Source organism: Scomber scombrus, chromosome 21 (assembly GCF_963691925.1).
Source record: "Scomber scombrus chromosome 21, fScoSco1.1, whole genome shotgun sequence".
NCBI classification, from domain to species: domain Eukaryota; kingdom Metazoa; phylum Chordata; class Actinopteri; order Scombriformes; family Scombridae; genus Scomber; species Scomber scombrus.
The window spans coordinates 8,225,525-8,240,831 of NC_084990.1; the positions used below are offsets into that span (position 1 = coordinate 8,225,525).

The 15,307-nt window shown below is 41.6% G+C and overlaps 1 protein-coding gene across 1 annotated transcript; it reads left to right on the forward strand.

Annotated features, from left to right (window-relative positions):
- The first annotated feature begins 439 nt into the window (after positions 1-439).
- aco2 (aconitase 2, mitochondrial) lies at positions 440-9,910 on the forward strand. Its single transcript, XM_062442894.1, has 17 exons — positions 440-497; positions 2,411-2,553; positions 3,173-3,431; positions 3,529-3,621; positions 3,726-3,884; positions 3,991-4,141; positions 4,534-4,638; positions 4,749-4,840; positions 5,173-5,278; positions 5,419-5,576; positions 5,671-5,744; positions 5,831-5,942; positions 6,061-6,339; positions 6,493-6,684; positions 7,225-7,357; positions 8,037-8,158; positions 8,249-9,910. The coding sequence occupies exons 1-17, from the start codon at positions 462-464 to the stop codon at positions 8,378-8,380; spliced, it is 2,346 nt and encodes a 781-aa protein (XP_062298878.1). The 5' UTR covers positions 440-461; the 3' UTR covers positions 8,381-9,910.
- The last annotated feature ends 5,397 nt before the right edge of the window (positions 9,911-15,307 follow it).

Genomic DNA, 15,307 nt, shown 5'->3' on the forward strand with positions numbered 1-15,307 from the left:
GTATATCATGAACGGTGGTGAAGCTCACTATCGCCCCCTACAGACTCCAAAAGGACATTTAAAAATCACCTTTACTCCATTTCTCCGTATTTACACCCCTCAAAAATAGTAGTATAACTATTAGCTTTCACTGAAAAATATTTATTGTTAGGGCATTAATAAATGTATCATGTATAAAAGCTACACATAAAATTAAAAATATATGTATCCTTTCAGTTGGATAGATCAATAAAATCTCAAAATGATTTGTTCCATAGTTATATATAGAAATTGTATTCTATTGAATGTAAAACTAATATAAACTCGAAGAATTCAAACATATGTGTATTAAATACGTTTTGTATACAATATTAAAACATTTCAAGCTTGTAAAGTACTTTTATCTTGAAGGACCTGCCAGACCCGCGCTTATAAATACGTGACGTCATCCCTGACCCGACACATCTTTGTCAGTGAACAAAATGGCAACTTACTGTCTCACCGTAGCCCGGCTCCAGGTAAGAGACTCAATTGGCTTATTTTTTTACCATATTTAATCAGCAGAGAGGGATGTCACTTGTTATTTTAGTTAGTGTTAACCCAGTCTAATGTGAAAATGGCTCAGTGAAGGCGTCAGGAGCCCTTACTGAGGATAAATGAGCCGCTCAACAGTCACTGGCTAGCTGGCCAGGTCATCGTGTCCCAGCTGCAGTGAAGCATCTAGCGGGCAACAACGACTCACAGGCTCCAGAAAACACTATGAAATAATGTCTCCTTTGATGAGAAGTGGACGCTGATAGCCTCAGTCACAAAAAACAATATAGCTTTGTGTGTTTAAAAGCTGGAGCTCGGTGTTAAACAGCAAGGTTAACCACAAGGTTAGAGCTGCCAGCAGAGACACAGGCGACCAGCTTGAAACAGACAGAAATATGTCTGATCACTTATAGCAGATAAGACACCAAACACAAGCCTATACTTTAATATGTGGAGACTGCTTAAACACAACATAATTGATTAAGCCTGTTTTAAAGCTAACAGGATGTGGGACATGTCTCCAGTAAGCGAAGGGCTGTCAATGACTGCGGTATTAACATATGGATTTACACGATTGTCTCTTGTTTGTTTTGTTTTTGTGGGCTTTAACTTGGAATAGTATTAAAACACCTTTTTTTTTAAAGGAAGAAACTATGGCTTATTTTTCTTTTCATCCACTAAAATGCTTTGATTATATTATGATTATTATCATGTTCCTATGTTTTAACTGTGATTCTCATTGTTAAAATGGCATTTTCTCTTATAATTCTTCTAAAATCTGAATCTGATAGATTTCTATGAGAGCTCTCTTTGATAGAAGGAAAAGAAAAGACAACCAGAACAAACATTTAAAATATGGATATAATAAACAATATCACTCTAGTCTCGAATCAATTTGAATCAATGAATATAATATTAGCTGTTCATGAAACCGCAGTCTAAGTGTTAACTATCCATCAGCTCTGTGATCAATGCATGAACCCCTTTTAACTCAATTCTAAGTGATGTGTTGAGTCTTAATTTAGCTCCTAATTGACTGACACCTAGAAGTTCTTTGACAGCAAAAGTCACCTGATTAGTGACTGTAGGTTCAGCTGTTCACCACCAAGTGTTTTACTGTAGGATTACTCATCTTTACCACAGGTTGTCTGGTCATAAGACACCTTCATCGGTTTCATGTGGAGAAACTCTGATGACCCCGTCCTTTATAATAATACACAAACACTTATTGAAAGAACACGTGCTCAGTATTATTAGCACAGTGTTCTCCTGGCATTTACTCAAGCAGCTTTGACCGGACGGAGTTAGCGTTAACGTGGCTTCCTCAAGGACGTCTGAGCAGTAGGGTGGTGCAGCGGTGCGAGATTCTATTTAACGTGCTTGATTTTATATCAACTCTGAGAGGAACAACTTCATTATGTAATAGGTTAAAGGCAGTGTAGTCACAGGTTGAGAATGTATTTGTGGTTGGGCTCATTAGGGGGCAAGGGGAGGAGGGGTTGCCCTCATGTGCATCCGGGAGTCTCTGACACCTGACACCTGTGAGTCCACTGCAAAGCACTGTTTCATTCACAAGCTAACTGCCTAATATGGAATCCTTTTTTTCATCAAGTAGGATTTTAAGCACAATAATCACTCAATCTGCTCTTTCAACAGTATATCTTATTAATAATTATAAAACATTCTATATAACAGAAGAGACAGATTCTAAAATAAAAATATATATTACAATAATCTGAAGTATTTTTGGGTGCAGCCTCATGGATTTATTTATTCGGGCTGTTCAAATAAATCCTGAATGTTGGACAAACTGCTGCGTGCCTGGTTTTTGCCTCCACTCTGTAATTTATATCTTTGTGTTTATAATAAATGCTTGTTTATGTTTTGTCGTCTCCAGCTGGCTCTGGGCCATGGTGCGCGCCGCCTGCATGTATCGGCAGCTTACAGAGCCAAGGCCAGTGTGTCCATGAGCCGCTTTGAGCCCTCTTCCTTCGTCAACTACGAGAAGCTCCAATCCAACGTCGACATTGTGCGAAAAAGGTCAGCGTCCTCCCTAATCTGCTGCTCTGTGTGTGTTTACTCTGGCCCACATCACTGGGTTGTCCGACACTCCCGTATCTCTATGAACGTTTTATATCTATCTCTAGTGTTTGTTTACCCTTTATCACAGTTTTTTTTCGGTCAGAGTTGTAGCCTCAACAAAGTCTAGTCTGTCATTGTGTGCTGACGGCCTGGAATTACTGTGCAGCTCAGTTGTAATCGTGTGTGTGTGTGTGTGTGTGAGACGTGGTGCTGTGATGGGTGTGTAGATCATTTGCTTCTCTTTGTTCGCCTCTGTAATTACACTGCAGTTTTAGACTGGTATAAACTGGTAATTATAAGAGACGAGGAGTGAAACCCTGTGATTTTTCTGTATTTTAAGCTGGAAAAACGACTTCAGGATGTATAAAGTAAATCTAAGGAGGAAACCCTCAATATTTTTTTTGGATAGGATTGCAGTTATTACACCATCATCTTCTAAAATATGAATATTTATTTCAAATATATAAAATTTGTCAGCTTATGTATCTGCATATTCCCTCTTTCAACCCACTGAAACGTCCTCTGTCATCTCAGCATCCTTCAACCAATCTAATTTAATTACCTGTTTTCTTCCCAGGCTCAACCGGCCTCTCACTCTGTCAGAGAAGATCGTGTACGGCCACCTCGATGACCCCCACAACCAGGATATCGATCGCGGTCGCACCTACCTGCGTCTGCGTCCCGACCGCGTGGCCATGCAGGACGCCACCGCCCAGATGGCCATGCTCCAGTTCATCAGCAGCGGCCTGCCAAGGGTGGCCGTACCCTCCACCATCCACTGCGATCATCTGATCGAGGCCCAGACCGGAGGAGTGAAGGATCTGGCCAGGGCGAAGGTGAGGTGTCTTTGTTTAAAGAAATGACACGAATCTCTCTAAAAGTGATGTTGTAATGAGTTGGGGAAATTAATTGTGGTCATGGTTCTCTTTCTAGGAAATCAACGAGGAGGTCTACAACTTCCTGTCGAGCGCAGGCGCAAAATACGGAGTTGGCTTCTGGAAACCAGGATCTGGAATCATCCATCAGGTATTGTTACTCAAAGTTTGGGTGCAGTTTTGGCCCCTGGAATGGCAATTGTTGATCCGGCTTTAATTTTAACGCACTAAAATTGATGTTTCTGACATGATCAGATCATCCTGGAGAACTACGCCTACCCTGGAGTCTTGCTTATCGGCACAGATTCCCACACACCAAACGGTGGTGGTCTTGGTGCCGTCTGCATCGGGGTTGGAGGAGCCGACGCTGTAGATGTCATGGCAGGAATCCCCTGGGAACTCAAATGTCCAAAGGTGAGCCGAATTCCTACTTCTTTCATTATCGTAAATAGCAGCAGCTGTTTTTATTTTCACCCTGTACTTTTTAACCACGATTAACCTTCCGATCGTTTCCTCTCAGGTGATTGGTGTGAAGCTGACCGGCAGTCTGTCTGGCTGGACCTCTCCTAAAGATATCATCCTGAAGGTGGCCGGCATCCTGACGGTTAAGGGAGGCACCGGAGCTATTGTAGAGTACACCGGACCTGGAGTCGACTCCATCTCCTGCACTGGTCAGTAAAAAAGGAAAAGGTAGTTTTTATTTAGCCTGTTACTTTTATATGTAGTAAAGATTGAATCACTGTAACACCACGGTAACAACTGCAGTCACTTCTGGGTAGACAACTGGCAGTTTTTAGCCGTATCTGTAACGTTGAAAGACACATAGTTAAACACAGTGGTCTGACCTATCTGATGTCTCTGCTGTGCCATTAAATTGTATGTAGGTGACGCAGGTGTTTTCTACCCAAAGTTATTGTGAACAAACATGGTGATTTGTTCTATTTCACATTAGATACAACTTGTTTGTGTTAGAGCTAATGTATAGAAACTATACAGCGAGATTGTAACCTCACTAATGTGTGTGTGTGTGTGTGTGTGTGTGTGTGTGTGTGTGTGCGTGCAGGAATGGCCACCATCTGCAACATGGGAGCTGAGATTGGAGCCACAACTTCAGTGTTCCCCTACAACCACCGCATGAAGACCTACCTGGAGAAGACTGGACGTGGACGTATGTTAAGACCTCACAATGAATCAATGTCAACACAATAACAAATGAATCGTACTAATGCAGAGCCAATGAAACTGATTTGTTTGTCATCTCCTCTTGTCTCTTCTCAGAGATCGCCGCCCTGTCTGACCAATTCTCAGACATTCTGGTGCCAGACAAGGGCTGCGAGTATGACCAGGTCGTCGAGATCAATCTGGATGAGGTTTGTCCATTTTTAAGATTAGCATTCCACACTTCTGGCTTCATTAGACAGTTCAAAGTGGAGAGTGACAGAAAATACTGGGAGGAGGTGACATGAAACAAAGGTCTTTGGGTAGATTTGAACCATCCATGGGCAACTTTAGACCTCTAGTCTAATAAGGCATACCACTATTTGTTTTATGAGATGTACTTTAGAGGGATTAATACTCTATATTAGTCTACAAAGTTATAAAAGTTATAAGTCTTAGATATTGTAAAATAAAGCTTTCCCTTTACTATTTGTACAAATCCAACTATGTTGTTGTTAAAGTGTTACGTCGTGTCTTTCTGTAGCTGAAGCCCCATATTAACGGACCGTTCACCCCTGACCTGGCTCACCCAGTGGCTGACGTCGGCGCTGTAGCTGAGAAGAACGGTTGGCCCCTGGAGGTTAAAGTTGGTAAGAGCTGACTGGAGATGGATGATGGCATATACTCCTGCTTCTTACCTCACTAAATAATATAATCTAGATTAAAATGACTGGACTTGGTGCGTTACTTATGTCATTCTACGTCTGGCTCCTCTCCGCTTCTTTTTTAGGTCTGATCGGCAGCTGCACCAACTCCAGCTACGAGGACATGGGCCGTGCCGCCTCCGTGGCCAAGCAGGCTTTGGATAAAGGTCTGAAGTGCAAAGCTGAGTTCACCGTCACCCCCGGCTCCGAGCAGATCCGTGCCACCATCGAAAGAGATGGATACGTAAGTGCTGACATTTAATTTTAAAAACATCAGAGCTTGCATCTCCTTTTATACTCTGGCTGATGTGAGTAAATGTGTTTGCGTCTTCTTCTAGTCAAAGATTCTGGGCGATGTTGGTGGTGTGGTCCTGGCTAACGCATGCGGACCCTGCATTGGACAGTGGGACAGGTAAGGGAAGCCGTAAGTTTTAAATCTTGAAAAAAATAGCTTAGTTAGACTCAGGTGTTAATACAAGACGTGTGTTTTGTATTCAGGAAAGACGTGAAGAAGGGAGAGAAGAACACAATCGTCACCTCATTCAACAGGAACTTCACCGCCAGGAACGACGCTAACCCCGCAACACACGCCTTCGTCACTTCCCCCGAGGTAAACTCACTAAACTAACGCACACTGCTGGGTTTTCAGCACCGGCTTTACTGGTTTCGACGCTGCCACGCTAGAATACATCTCCAAAAGACAGGTTTTCCATCTCCTCTTCCTTCAGATTGTCACCGCCATGGCCATCGCCGGCACGCTAAACTTCAACCCGGAGACAGACTACCTTACAGCCGCCAACGGCGAGAAATTCAAGCTGGACCCCCCCAACGGAGATGAGCTGCCCTCAAGGGACTTCGACCCAGGCCAGGACACCTACCAGCACCCTCCGGCCGACGGCTCCAGCCTGAAGGTGGACGTCAGCCCTCAGAGCAACAGGCTGCAGCTGCTGGAGCCTTTTGACAAATGGAGTGGAAAGGACTTGGAAGACTTGCAGGTTCTCATCAAGGTAAGGACCTTTTTTTTTTTTTTTTTTTTAAATCAGCTTGCTGCACTTTCAATGTCAACATTTGTGGTGGTTGTTTTTAACTCCCCCCCCTCTCTCTCTCTCTCTCTCTCTCTCTCTCTCTGTCTCTCTCTCTCTCTCTCTTTGTCTCCGCAGGTGAAAGGCAAATGCACCACAGATCACATCAGCGCCGCCGGGCCTTGGCTGAAGTTCCGCGGTCACCTGGACAACATCTCCAACAACATGCTGATCGGTGCCGTCAACAGCGAGAACGACGGCGTGAACAAGGTGAAGAACTACCTGACAGGAGAGTACGGAGGTGTGCCTGATGTGGCCCGGCACTACAAGGTGAGGACCGCAGGGGCGGGGGTTCAGGTTACTGGATTATTAGGTCAAAGCTGCTCTTTTGGCAGAATATTACTTTGTTTTACTACAATTTATTCATGCTCTAAATACAAACCCTTGTTGCTCTTATTACTTTTAACTCATTTCTTTTCCTGTTTTATCAATTACAATCTTTCTGGAATCACAGGAACGATATTGCGCTATTTTTCAGTTTAAAGCCTGAAAGTCAGACTTACAAATTGAAACATGCTTTATATAAATGTCCATAATGGAGGCATGACTTGTGTTTTGCTCTCACTGAATATTCTACCTGTCTTATGAATATTCTACCTGTCTTAACATTGTATTTATAGTTGTGCGTTAATTCGATTTTCACTTGCTGCTGCAATAATGTAATTTTCCCTACTGTGGGACAAATAAAGGAATATCTTATCTTATCTTATAAATCTAAACCTACGATGTAGATCTCTACAGCAGGACTACTGTGTGCATTTAAAGCACGAACCAGTATTAACACTTCTTCTTCTTTGTTGTTGTGTGCAGGCTAACAGCGTCTCATGGGTCGTGGTTGGAGACGACAATTACGGCGAGGGCTCCAGCAGAGAGCATGCGGCGTTGGAGCCCAGGCATCTGGGGGGCAGAGCCATCATTGTGAAGAGCTTCGCCAGAATCCACGGTACTGCACCAACACCGCAGAGAGATTCAGCGCATGAAAAGAAAGACTTAAGCCTTATTAGACTATTATTACCTGGGGGCCTCTAGTAATTTGTAATAATTGCAGAGGTCGTCTGTGATCTTAATCCTGTGTGAATCCGCCAAGTCCGTGATTTGAAAAGTTAAAAATTCCACAGCAAATTACCCACCACATTTTGCAAACACAGAGATATTAGTCCTGTCTCTGTGATTAATTTTTCTCTGCGTCTCTGTCTCACTGGCCGGTAGAGGAGGAGACGGCAGAGATACAGGATTTGTCTGTTTAAACAGGAGTTTAACTGACTTCTCTGCATTTAACACTGTTGCTGAGAGCTCAAAACAGGAAACCCCATCAATCTGTGTCACGCTGTCCTCTGTTTCCATCACAGTTGTGTATTTAGGTCATTTAGAGATAAGACTTTAAAAGTCATGTTGGCACGCATATAAAGGCAAATAATGTCAGAAGCAAACATGAGGTCCCCAGGTAATACTAGTCCCATGCAATTAAGGCTTGAGAGACCCTAATATAATATGTTTATTTCTTTCCTGAGTTTATATAAAGTGATAGTTGACTTTGTGGAATCCTGCCCCTCAGCATTTGCACATTTTATTTCCTACCATTTAATATTCTCAAAGTGAACATAGATGTGTCCTGTCCTCAGAAACTAACCTGAAGAAGCAGGGTCTGCTGCCCCTGACATTCAACGACCCCTCAGACTACGATAGGATCCGCCCCGATGACAAGATCTCCATCAAAGGACTCGAAACCTTCACTCCGGGAAAGGTGAGAGCGCGTTTCCTCGCGTTCACAAGTCGTTGCTTTTTCCAAACCTCACGAAAAAAAAAGTCTAACGAGAACTTCCTCTCTCCTCAGCCTCTGAGCGCAGTCGTGAAGCACAGTGACGGCAGCTCCGACACCTTTCAGCTCAACCACAGCTTCAACGAGACACAGATCGAATGGTTCCAGGCAGGCTCCGCCCTCAACAGGATGAAGTCGCTGCATTAATGAGGAAAGAGTTAAAAATGTGGAGGAGGAGGAGGGTTTTCAGTGGGGGGAAACAGAGTGCTAGGGATTGTGGGGAAAGAAGGGAGGATGAAGAATGTTAACGATAGCTCCATCGTCTGCATTAACGTTCAGTTTGGACTGAAGTAATACGTCGGTATACCTCTAAGAGTTTGTCAGTAGGTTACTTCAGACTAAGTGCCAAGCTATTGCTGACGATGGAACAACAGCAACCTGTCAGATATTTTTTTTAAAAACAAAAACAACCTTCATTCGTCTCAGTGCTTAGTGTTTCCCTGAAGGTGCTGTTCGCTGCTATGTCTCAAAGTACAAAAAACAGTGGGAGATAAGAATATGAGATGTGAAAACAAAGACCAGACACACACACACTCTTACACTTTGACACACTAAGCTTTGACCCAAGTGTTGACACAGTACTCTGCCAGCCGATGAGCGACCGGTGTGTTTGCAGTCGTTCAGTACAGCGCTGAAGCCGCCTCACACTGCAGCACAGCTGGCTGATGGCAGTCAATCCGTCTCCTTGTCGTTTTAGGTGTTGCACACTGCATGGCAATAACCAGCTTCACCCAACCTGCCCCAGTGTTTATTTAAAAGTCCCTGGAGCAGGTAAACGCGTCTCGGTTACATCTCTGGGCCTTTTTCATTGCTCGTTGTAGTCGCAAAGTACTGTACTTGTCATTCACCTGTCTGCCCCCTTGTGGCCATGAGAAGGTACTGTAGAATCTACGATACACAAAAAAGCAACACCTTGTCCGTAACGGTCTTAATAGATTGTTTTAAAGGTTTTCTGGGAAATGTAGGAACTATTTAACATCATTTAGGGGTCATTTCTTGTAACCATGTCCTGAATATGCGTAGAATGTCATCCATCACAGCATATATTGTCAGTGTTACAAAAGATCACCTTTCCTAATATACAAAGGGATTCGTATGCTTCAACACCCATCCTCCCTCTCTGCCCCTCCCCCCCTTGTCAACCTTAACCCTCACAAGGTCAAATCACACCACATGATTTTTCCCTTTGTTTATATATTTATATTTTTTTGCCGCAAAAGGTTCAGATTCTGTGTGCGTTCTCATGAAAGGCTATTTGTCCTCATGCACAGGGTAAACTTCATCCAATATTTCATGCCCTTTTTTGTGGGGTAACAAGTCTGTTTTTTGTGTTACTTTGGCCCACCAAAAAAAAAAAGGAAAAAGAAACTGTACTTAAAAAAAGGACAGACTTGAAAGTGGATATTATACTGTAAGTTACCACCTGATCAGAAACAATGATGATTGTTTTCCTTGTGTCTACTTTGACACTGTCTGACCCTGCAGACAACATTAAGTTTTCATCAACAGCTTAATCAGATGAAGTGAAGTCATTATCTCTTCCTCTAACCCGCTGTATGTCAAGTGTCTGGTCCCATGTACATTTAAGTGTTTGTGTTTTTTTTTTTCCCTCCCAGATCATCTCTTCTGTATTACAGAAATGCCAATGGGTTGTAAAATAAAACTTCACAAATCTCATTTATGTACAACGCCTCCAATCATCTGTTAAAGGTTGAATTACTGATATGTGTTCATTTAGAGTCATAATAATGAAGTATGTGTGTAACATGTGCCTGGACATATTACAACAAGCATTACTATTAAAATCTGGTGATGAGAGAGCAGTGACATAATACGGATCGAGTGTGTATCATCACTGTAAATGTAGATATATGAGTCCATATATCCTGTTTTGTTGGACATGTTCTCAATAGCTCCGGTGTTGCAACACACATCTGGAAAAGACTCATTAGTAAGGTCTGCATTGCCTCTATAGAGGAGGGTAATTTATCTGACACATTATGATTTATAATATCCTGTGTTCTGTTAGTGAATGTGAACAAGAGTCATTGCTGTTTTTGAGTCATGGGTTGACTTCATATCCCCAGTCTGCAGTGCAGATTAAAATCAGCTCTTCTTACAGTGATCAGCTGATGAGCTGTAAATTAATCTTGGAAACAGTCTGATTTGCATTTAAGCTTCCTCTTTCAGTGAACATTTAATACTATAAGAATGTTCTGGTGTAGCATAATAAGACACTTGTCTCCTCTTATCCGGACTGTGCCGGAAAAAAGTCCAGAGCTCTTCCAGACAAAGTGGTCATTCTGAAATGTCACAGAAACAAAAAAGCCTGCAGGGAATTTCTGACGAGGAATTTTCACTTGGGGAAGAAGTTGAACATTTGGACAAATGGAACCAAAGGATATTCACGACACCAGAGCTACAAACTTTAGTTTGGAGAGTTTATAGCTTTAAAAAATGGACATGCACAAATAGATTTTAAGTCACATGCGTAACATCATTTAACCCAGTATGTTTGAGTAGAAGCCATGTGCTGCTGGAGCATCCTGGTGGGATTAAAGGAACTCTGAGTTTTAACTTTTTTGTCCCAGTGGGGAAATGTTAATCTAACCCTAACCTGTTTAAAACATAGAATACATGTACATCAAGTGACAACATAAATCCTAAAGTGTGTTATCTCACCCTAATAGTTACATATAAAACTCATGATCAGAGTCATCATGAATATTTAACAGTTGAGATAAAAATAATCAAACCTAAAAGAATGCCATACCATTCAGAGGCTCTATGAATGTCAGTCTGTGCTCCACTTTACTCCAGACTGAACAACTACTAGTTGTAATCATCATTAAAGTGGGTTCAGACATTCATGTTCCCCAGATGATGTACCACACTGACTTTAAAGTGACTCTGGCACGGCTGATACAGACACTCATGAACTTGCATTGGGATATAAAATATAAGAGTACAGTAGCTCTTAGCAAGGCCTTTACAAGTGTTGATGTCATCTTAGATGTGGTCCATTGAAAATGAACGGGAAATCAGATGTTGATGGGGAAGGGGAGGCACACCTGGACACTTTTTGGGTCCATGTTACCCACAAAAAAACATACATGATATTTATTGTGGTTGCAACAAAAAACAAAAAAAAATCACATCACAATATGATAAGAAAAAAGAAAAAAAACCTATTTCATCTTAATTCTTATTATCTTCAGTCTATGTTGTTCCTTCTATCCTATTAATACACTAGCGCTTTAAGTTAAACTATGAATTAAAAGTGTAAATACCTGTTATTAGGCTACTATTATTATGATTATTATTAGTATTATTATTAGTATTATTATTAACTGAAATAACATGGAAAAGTGCTGTATTTGTAGTCATGTATTATTCAAACTGTAAAAACACACTCTATCATGTGTTTAATGATTAATGTGACCTTTAGTATTTTCATTGCAAATCACACTGATCATTCAGTACCTGCACAGAGTGATGATGGTCAGTCCCAGTCCATTAAACATCTAAGTGAATCTCACGTTACGGTCGATTAAATCATTAAGAAACGGGCAAGAGCAGAACAAAGACTTGACTGTGGTAGTGTAGTGTTGTTTTTAGCAGTGACCCCCGGCATCCCCCCCCCCTCCCTCCCTCCCTCCCTCCCTCGCATCATCTCCTCTCTGCCTCCTTCTCATTTGCTGCTTTCTCATCCCGCCTGTGTGCACCGCATCCACACCGAGACCCGCTGACTCCTCCGCCACATGTCCCCGCAGCTTTCACCGGCTCCACCGAAACGATCACCGCCTCTAACGTCGCGTCTGACTGAACAGCTGATCCCGGTAAGTCGTCGTTTAAATCGATCGGGGTGTTGTTTTGCTTTTGGTGTTGGTGGTGATGGGGGGGAGAAGAGAAAAAAGGAAGGGGGTGTGATAATTAGCTTGGCTTTACACATCCGATCCTTTCATTCTTCCAGCCGATCAGACGGTGTCGGGTTGTGGCAGTATTGTGATCAAATACCAGGTGGTTGTCTGTATCTTAAAGCGCAGATGAAGCATCTCAGGCGTGATTTTTTCACCTTTTATCCCGGAGTCACATTTTATTTAGAGGAGGGGGATGATGCGATGCAGTTTGTGGAGCATCCTTCTTCCCTTGGCTTCTTGTGTGGAGCTGCCTCAGTATGTTCTGGAAACAAACCGCCTGCGAGTGAATTATTCAGGCTCTGCCAAACACACTTTCCAACAAATCATACCATTACAAGCATTTTAATAAGCTTCTTATCTGTCTCTAATAAGGGCTAATTTAAAGTTTAAAGACAAGCTCTCTCTCTTTATGTGTGTGTGTGTGTGTGTGTGTGTGTGTGTGTGTGTGTGTGTGTGTGTGTGTGTGTGTGTAGAGAGAGAGAGAGAGAGAGAGAGAGAGAGCGGTTGACGTGCCTCACATGCTGATGAAGAGGAGTACAGACAGCCACAGTGCCCTGGTTTCACTGTGAGGGTTTTGGCCTTTTGTCTGTCTTTTCAAAAAGCTCCTCTGGCTCTCTTCTGTCCTCTCCTTCCTCCAGTCCAGCCCCCCCCCCCCCCTCTATCTCAGTGATTCTCAAACTTTTTCACATCGAGGACCCCTAAGCTGCCATAAATTACACCACGGACCCCCATTTGATAACATTTTACCCCTAATCTGATAAGACTTCTTTTTTATTACAGAGAGTGTATGAAGCCCGGAGCAGAAAAGTAATAAATTCTGTCATTGTGTTACATATAAGGAATAATAGACTCCCTGGAACCCTTTCAAGGACCCCCCCCCCCCCCCCAATCCACCCACCCACCCACTTTGAGAACCACTACCCTATCTGGCTCCTGTTTTTTAAAGCAGCCCAACACCCTCCTGATGAACTGTTTCGTCAGATCGTCTGACACAGAAGCACTGCAGACCCATTAAAGAAGCCCATTTCCTGTCCCGCTCGCAGCCTAATAAGCGGGCTAATGAAAGAGGAGCTCACCAGTTGAATCAATGAATTATTAAGGCTACATACTTCTGCCTCGTCATCCATCAGTTACGCTATCAGTGCTGTCCCCCGTGTCACCGCGGTGACAGATGTGTGTGTTCATCATCAACACTGTCCAACATGATACCAGGAGGATAAAAGCATTGCTCATCATCAGCCATTTGCTGTATCATTTCCCTAAATGAAGATAAATAAATGAGCTTAAGGGATGGAGAGATTAGTGCCACTCCTGTGCCACTCAGACTATGACCTTTGAACCCTTGTACTGTTTGGATGTGTGGCCTAAATCAGTGTAGTTTTCTCATGTTGCTCATAGGTATAGCTTACCCTTTTAAAATCCCTCCTTTAATCTCATTGGCAAAGAAAATATGGGTTTTTATTCAAATAATAATAATAATAATAGCAACATAAGGTTTATTCAAGGACTTGTTTCATGACAAAATATGATTTAAAGAGTTTAAACCTGATACTTAATCAATATGAATTATTGCTCCTGTAATGCACAGTCTGGTACAATGATACATGTATTTTTGCTGTGTTCACGTGTGAAGAGTTTGATATAATCTTGCATTCATTTTTCTCTATATTATCATTTCTCGGCCTAATCTATACACACAAGGGCACATGCAGTGAGCTAAATAATAAAGCTTCAAGACAGCAAATGATCTTTGTTGGGTTGTTGACTAGAAGCAATTGTGAAACAGGAAAATCCACTTCCATGATTGTAGTTACAAATCTGAGAAAACATCCAATATATTGAACAAGATTTAGCTAAAGTATGAGTGTAGTAACAACTTCTTCACAAAAGCAACTGTCAAAGTACAGCTTCATTATCAATTAATCTGCCTATTGTGTAAAATAATTGTGATTATGATCATCAAAATGTGCTAAAAACTCTTAGATAGACATCAGAACATACTGGAATCCCTTTGTCTTATCTTTTGTTAAGAAATAAATATTTTTATTGCATCATAGGATACTTTTTTCTTTTTTTTTTGGGAGGGCATCCTTTCAAGATAAAAACAAGGATTCAGACTCTTGCCAACACCCACCAGGTAATCACAATGATAGAAAAAGAAATCCATGAATAAAAACAATCTACCTATCCACATGATATCCAAAGCATTCACACTGAGCCTTCAGCCATGGTGACGAATGACTTGAAAGATGCCGACTCCGCCTGCATGACAAATGGTAATTGAAAATAAATCAGGACTGCACGTTTTAAGCATTTTAAGTCCCTCGTGAGGGTATTTTACGATTATCCTGATAATCAAAACAAACCATATGTAAATGTAGTGTTCTTATCCCAAAATAAGATCAAATGTTATATCGTCCCATCCCTCATATAAAGTCAGTAAGAGAAATAAAATGTGTGACATAGCTCAATAGAAAAAAGAGGAAGAATAAAAAAAAAAGAGTACAAAGTTGCGTTAGCAGCACGTTAGCATCAGACAGGTAGCATAACAGTTGGGGGGTGATTAGCACTACTCTTATCACACAAACTCATTTTACAGCTCAAATTAAATACACACAAACATAGCTAGAATAAATAGAGCCTTTTGGAGAGTAGATTAAAAAATTCTGCGTGTTTTATGACAAAACAACGGATGTAAAATTGTTGGTTAAACTGCAACTTCTAACGACAGAGATATTAGCCATTAGCTCAGATCTAAAATACTTAAGTTTAAGTGTTTTGTTGTTGTTGTTTTATCATACGCACATATACAAATGATCAGAAACAAACAGGGATTTAAAACATCGTATTAGATATACTGAATTGTTAATTAACATGAAAGCTTTTTAAAACATTATTAGTCTGTATCACTTTCAATTAAAAGAGATATGGAATAATCATCTCACTCTCAGATATCAGCAATAAACTGACAGATACATCCAATCACAATAATATGAACCCAGCAGGTGAAAACTGGACCAATAAGCAAATGAGAATGAGATGATGACAACAATAGTGGATGCTAACTTCTTCAAATGCAGCCACTGGTGTTGTCTGACGACTTGGACTTCATCCCTAACATGAATCTCAGTGGTGGGACACACAGAACACAATG

What these genes read in the sequence shown, in the direction of transcription:
- aco2 (XM_062442894.1), top strand. Translation starts at nt 462, where the DNA reads ATGGCAACTTACTGTCTCACCGTAGCCCGGCTCCAG. An exon ending in GATCTGGAATCATCCATCAG is followed by an intron (nt 3,622 to 3,725) that starts GTATTGTTACTC and finishes TGACATGATCAG; the next exon opens with ATCATCCTGGAGAACTACGC. An exon ending in CCATCGAAAGAGATGGATAC is followed by an intron (nt 5,577 to 5,670) that starts GTAAGTGCTGAC and finishes GTCTTCTTCTAG; the next exon opens with TCAAAGATTCTGGGCGATGT.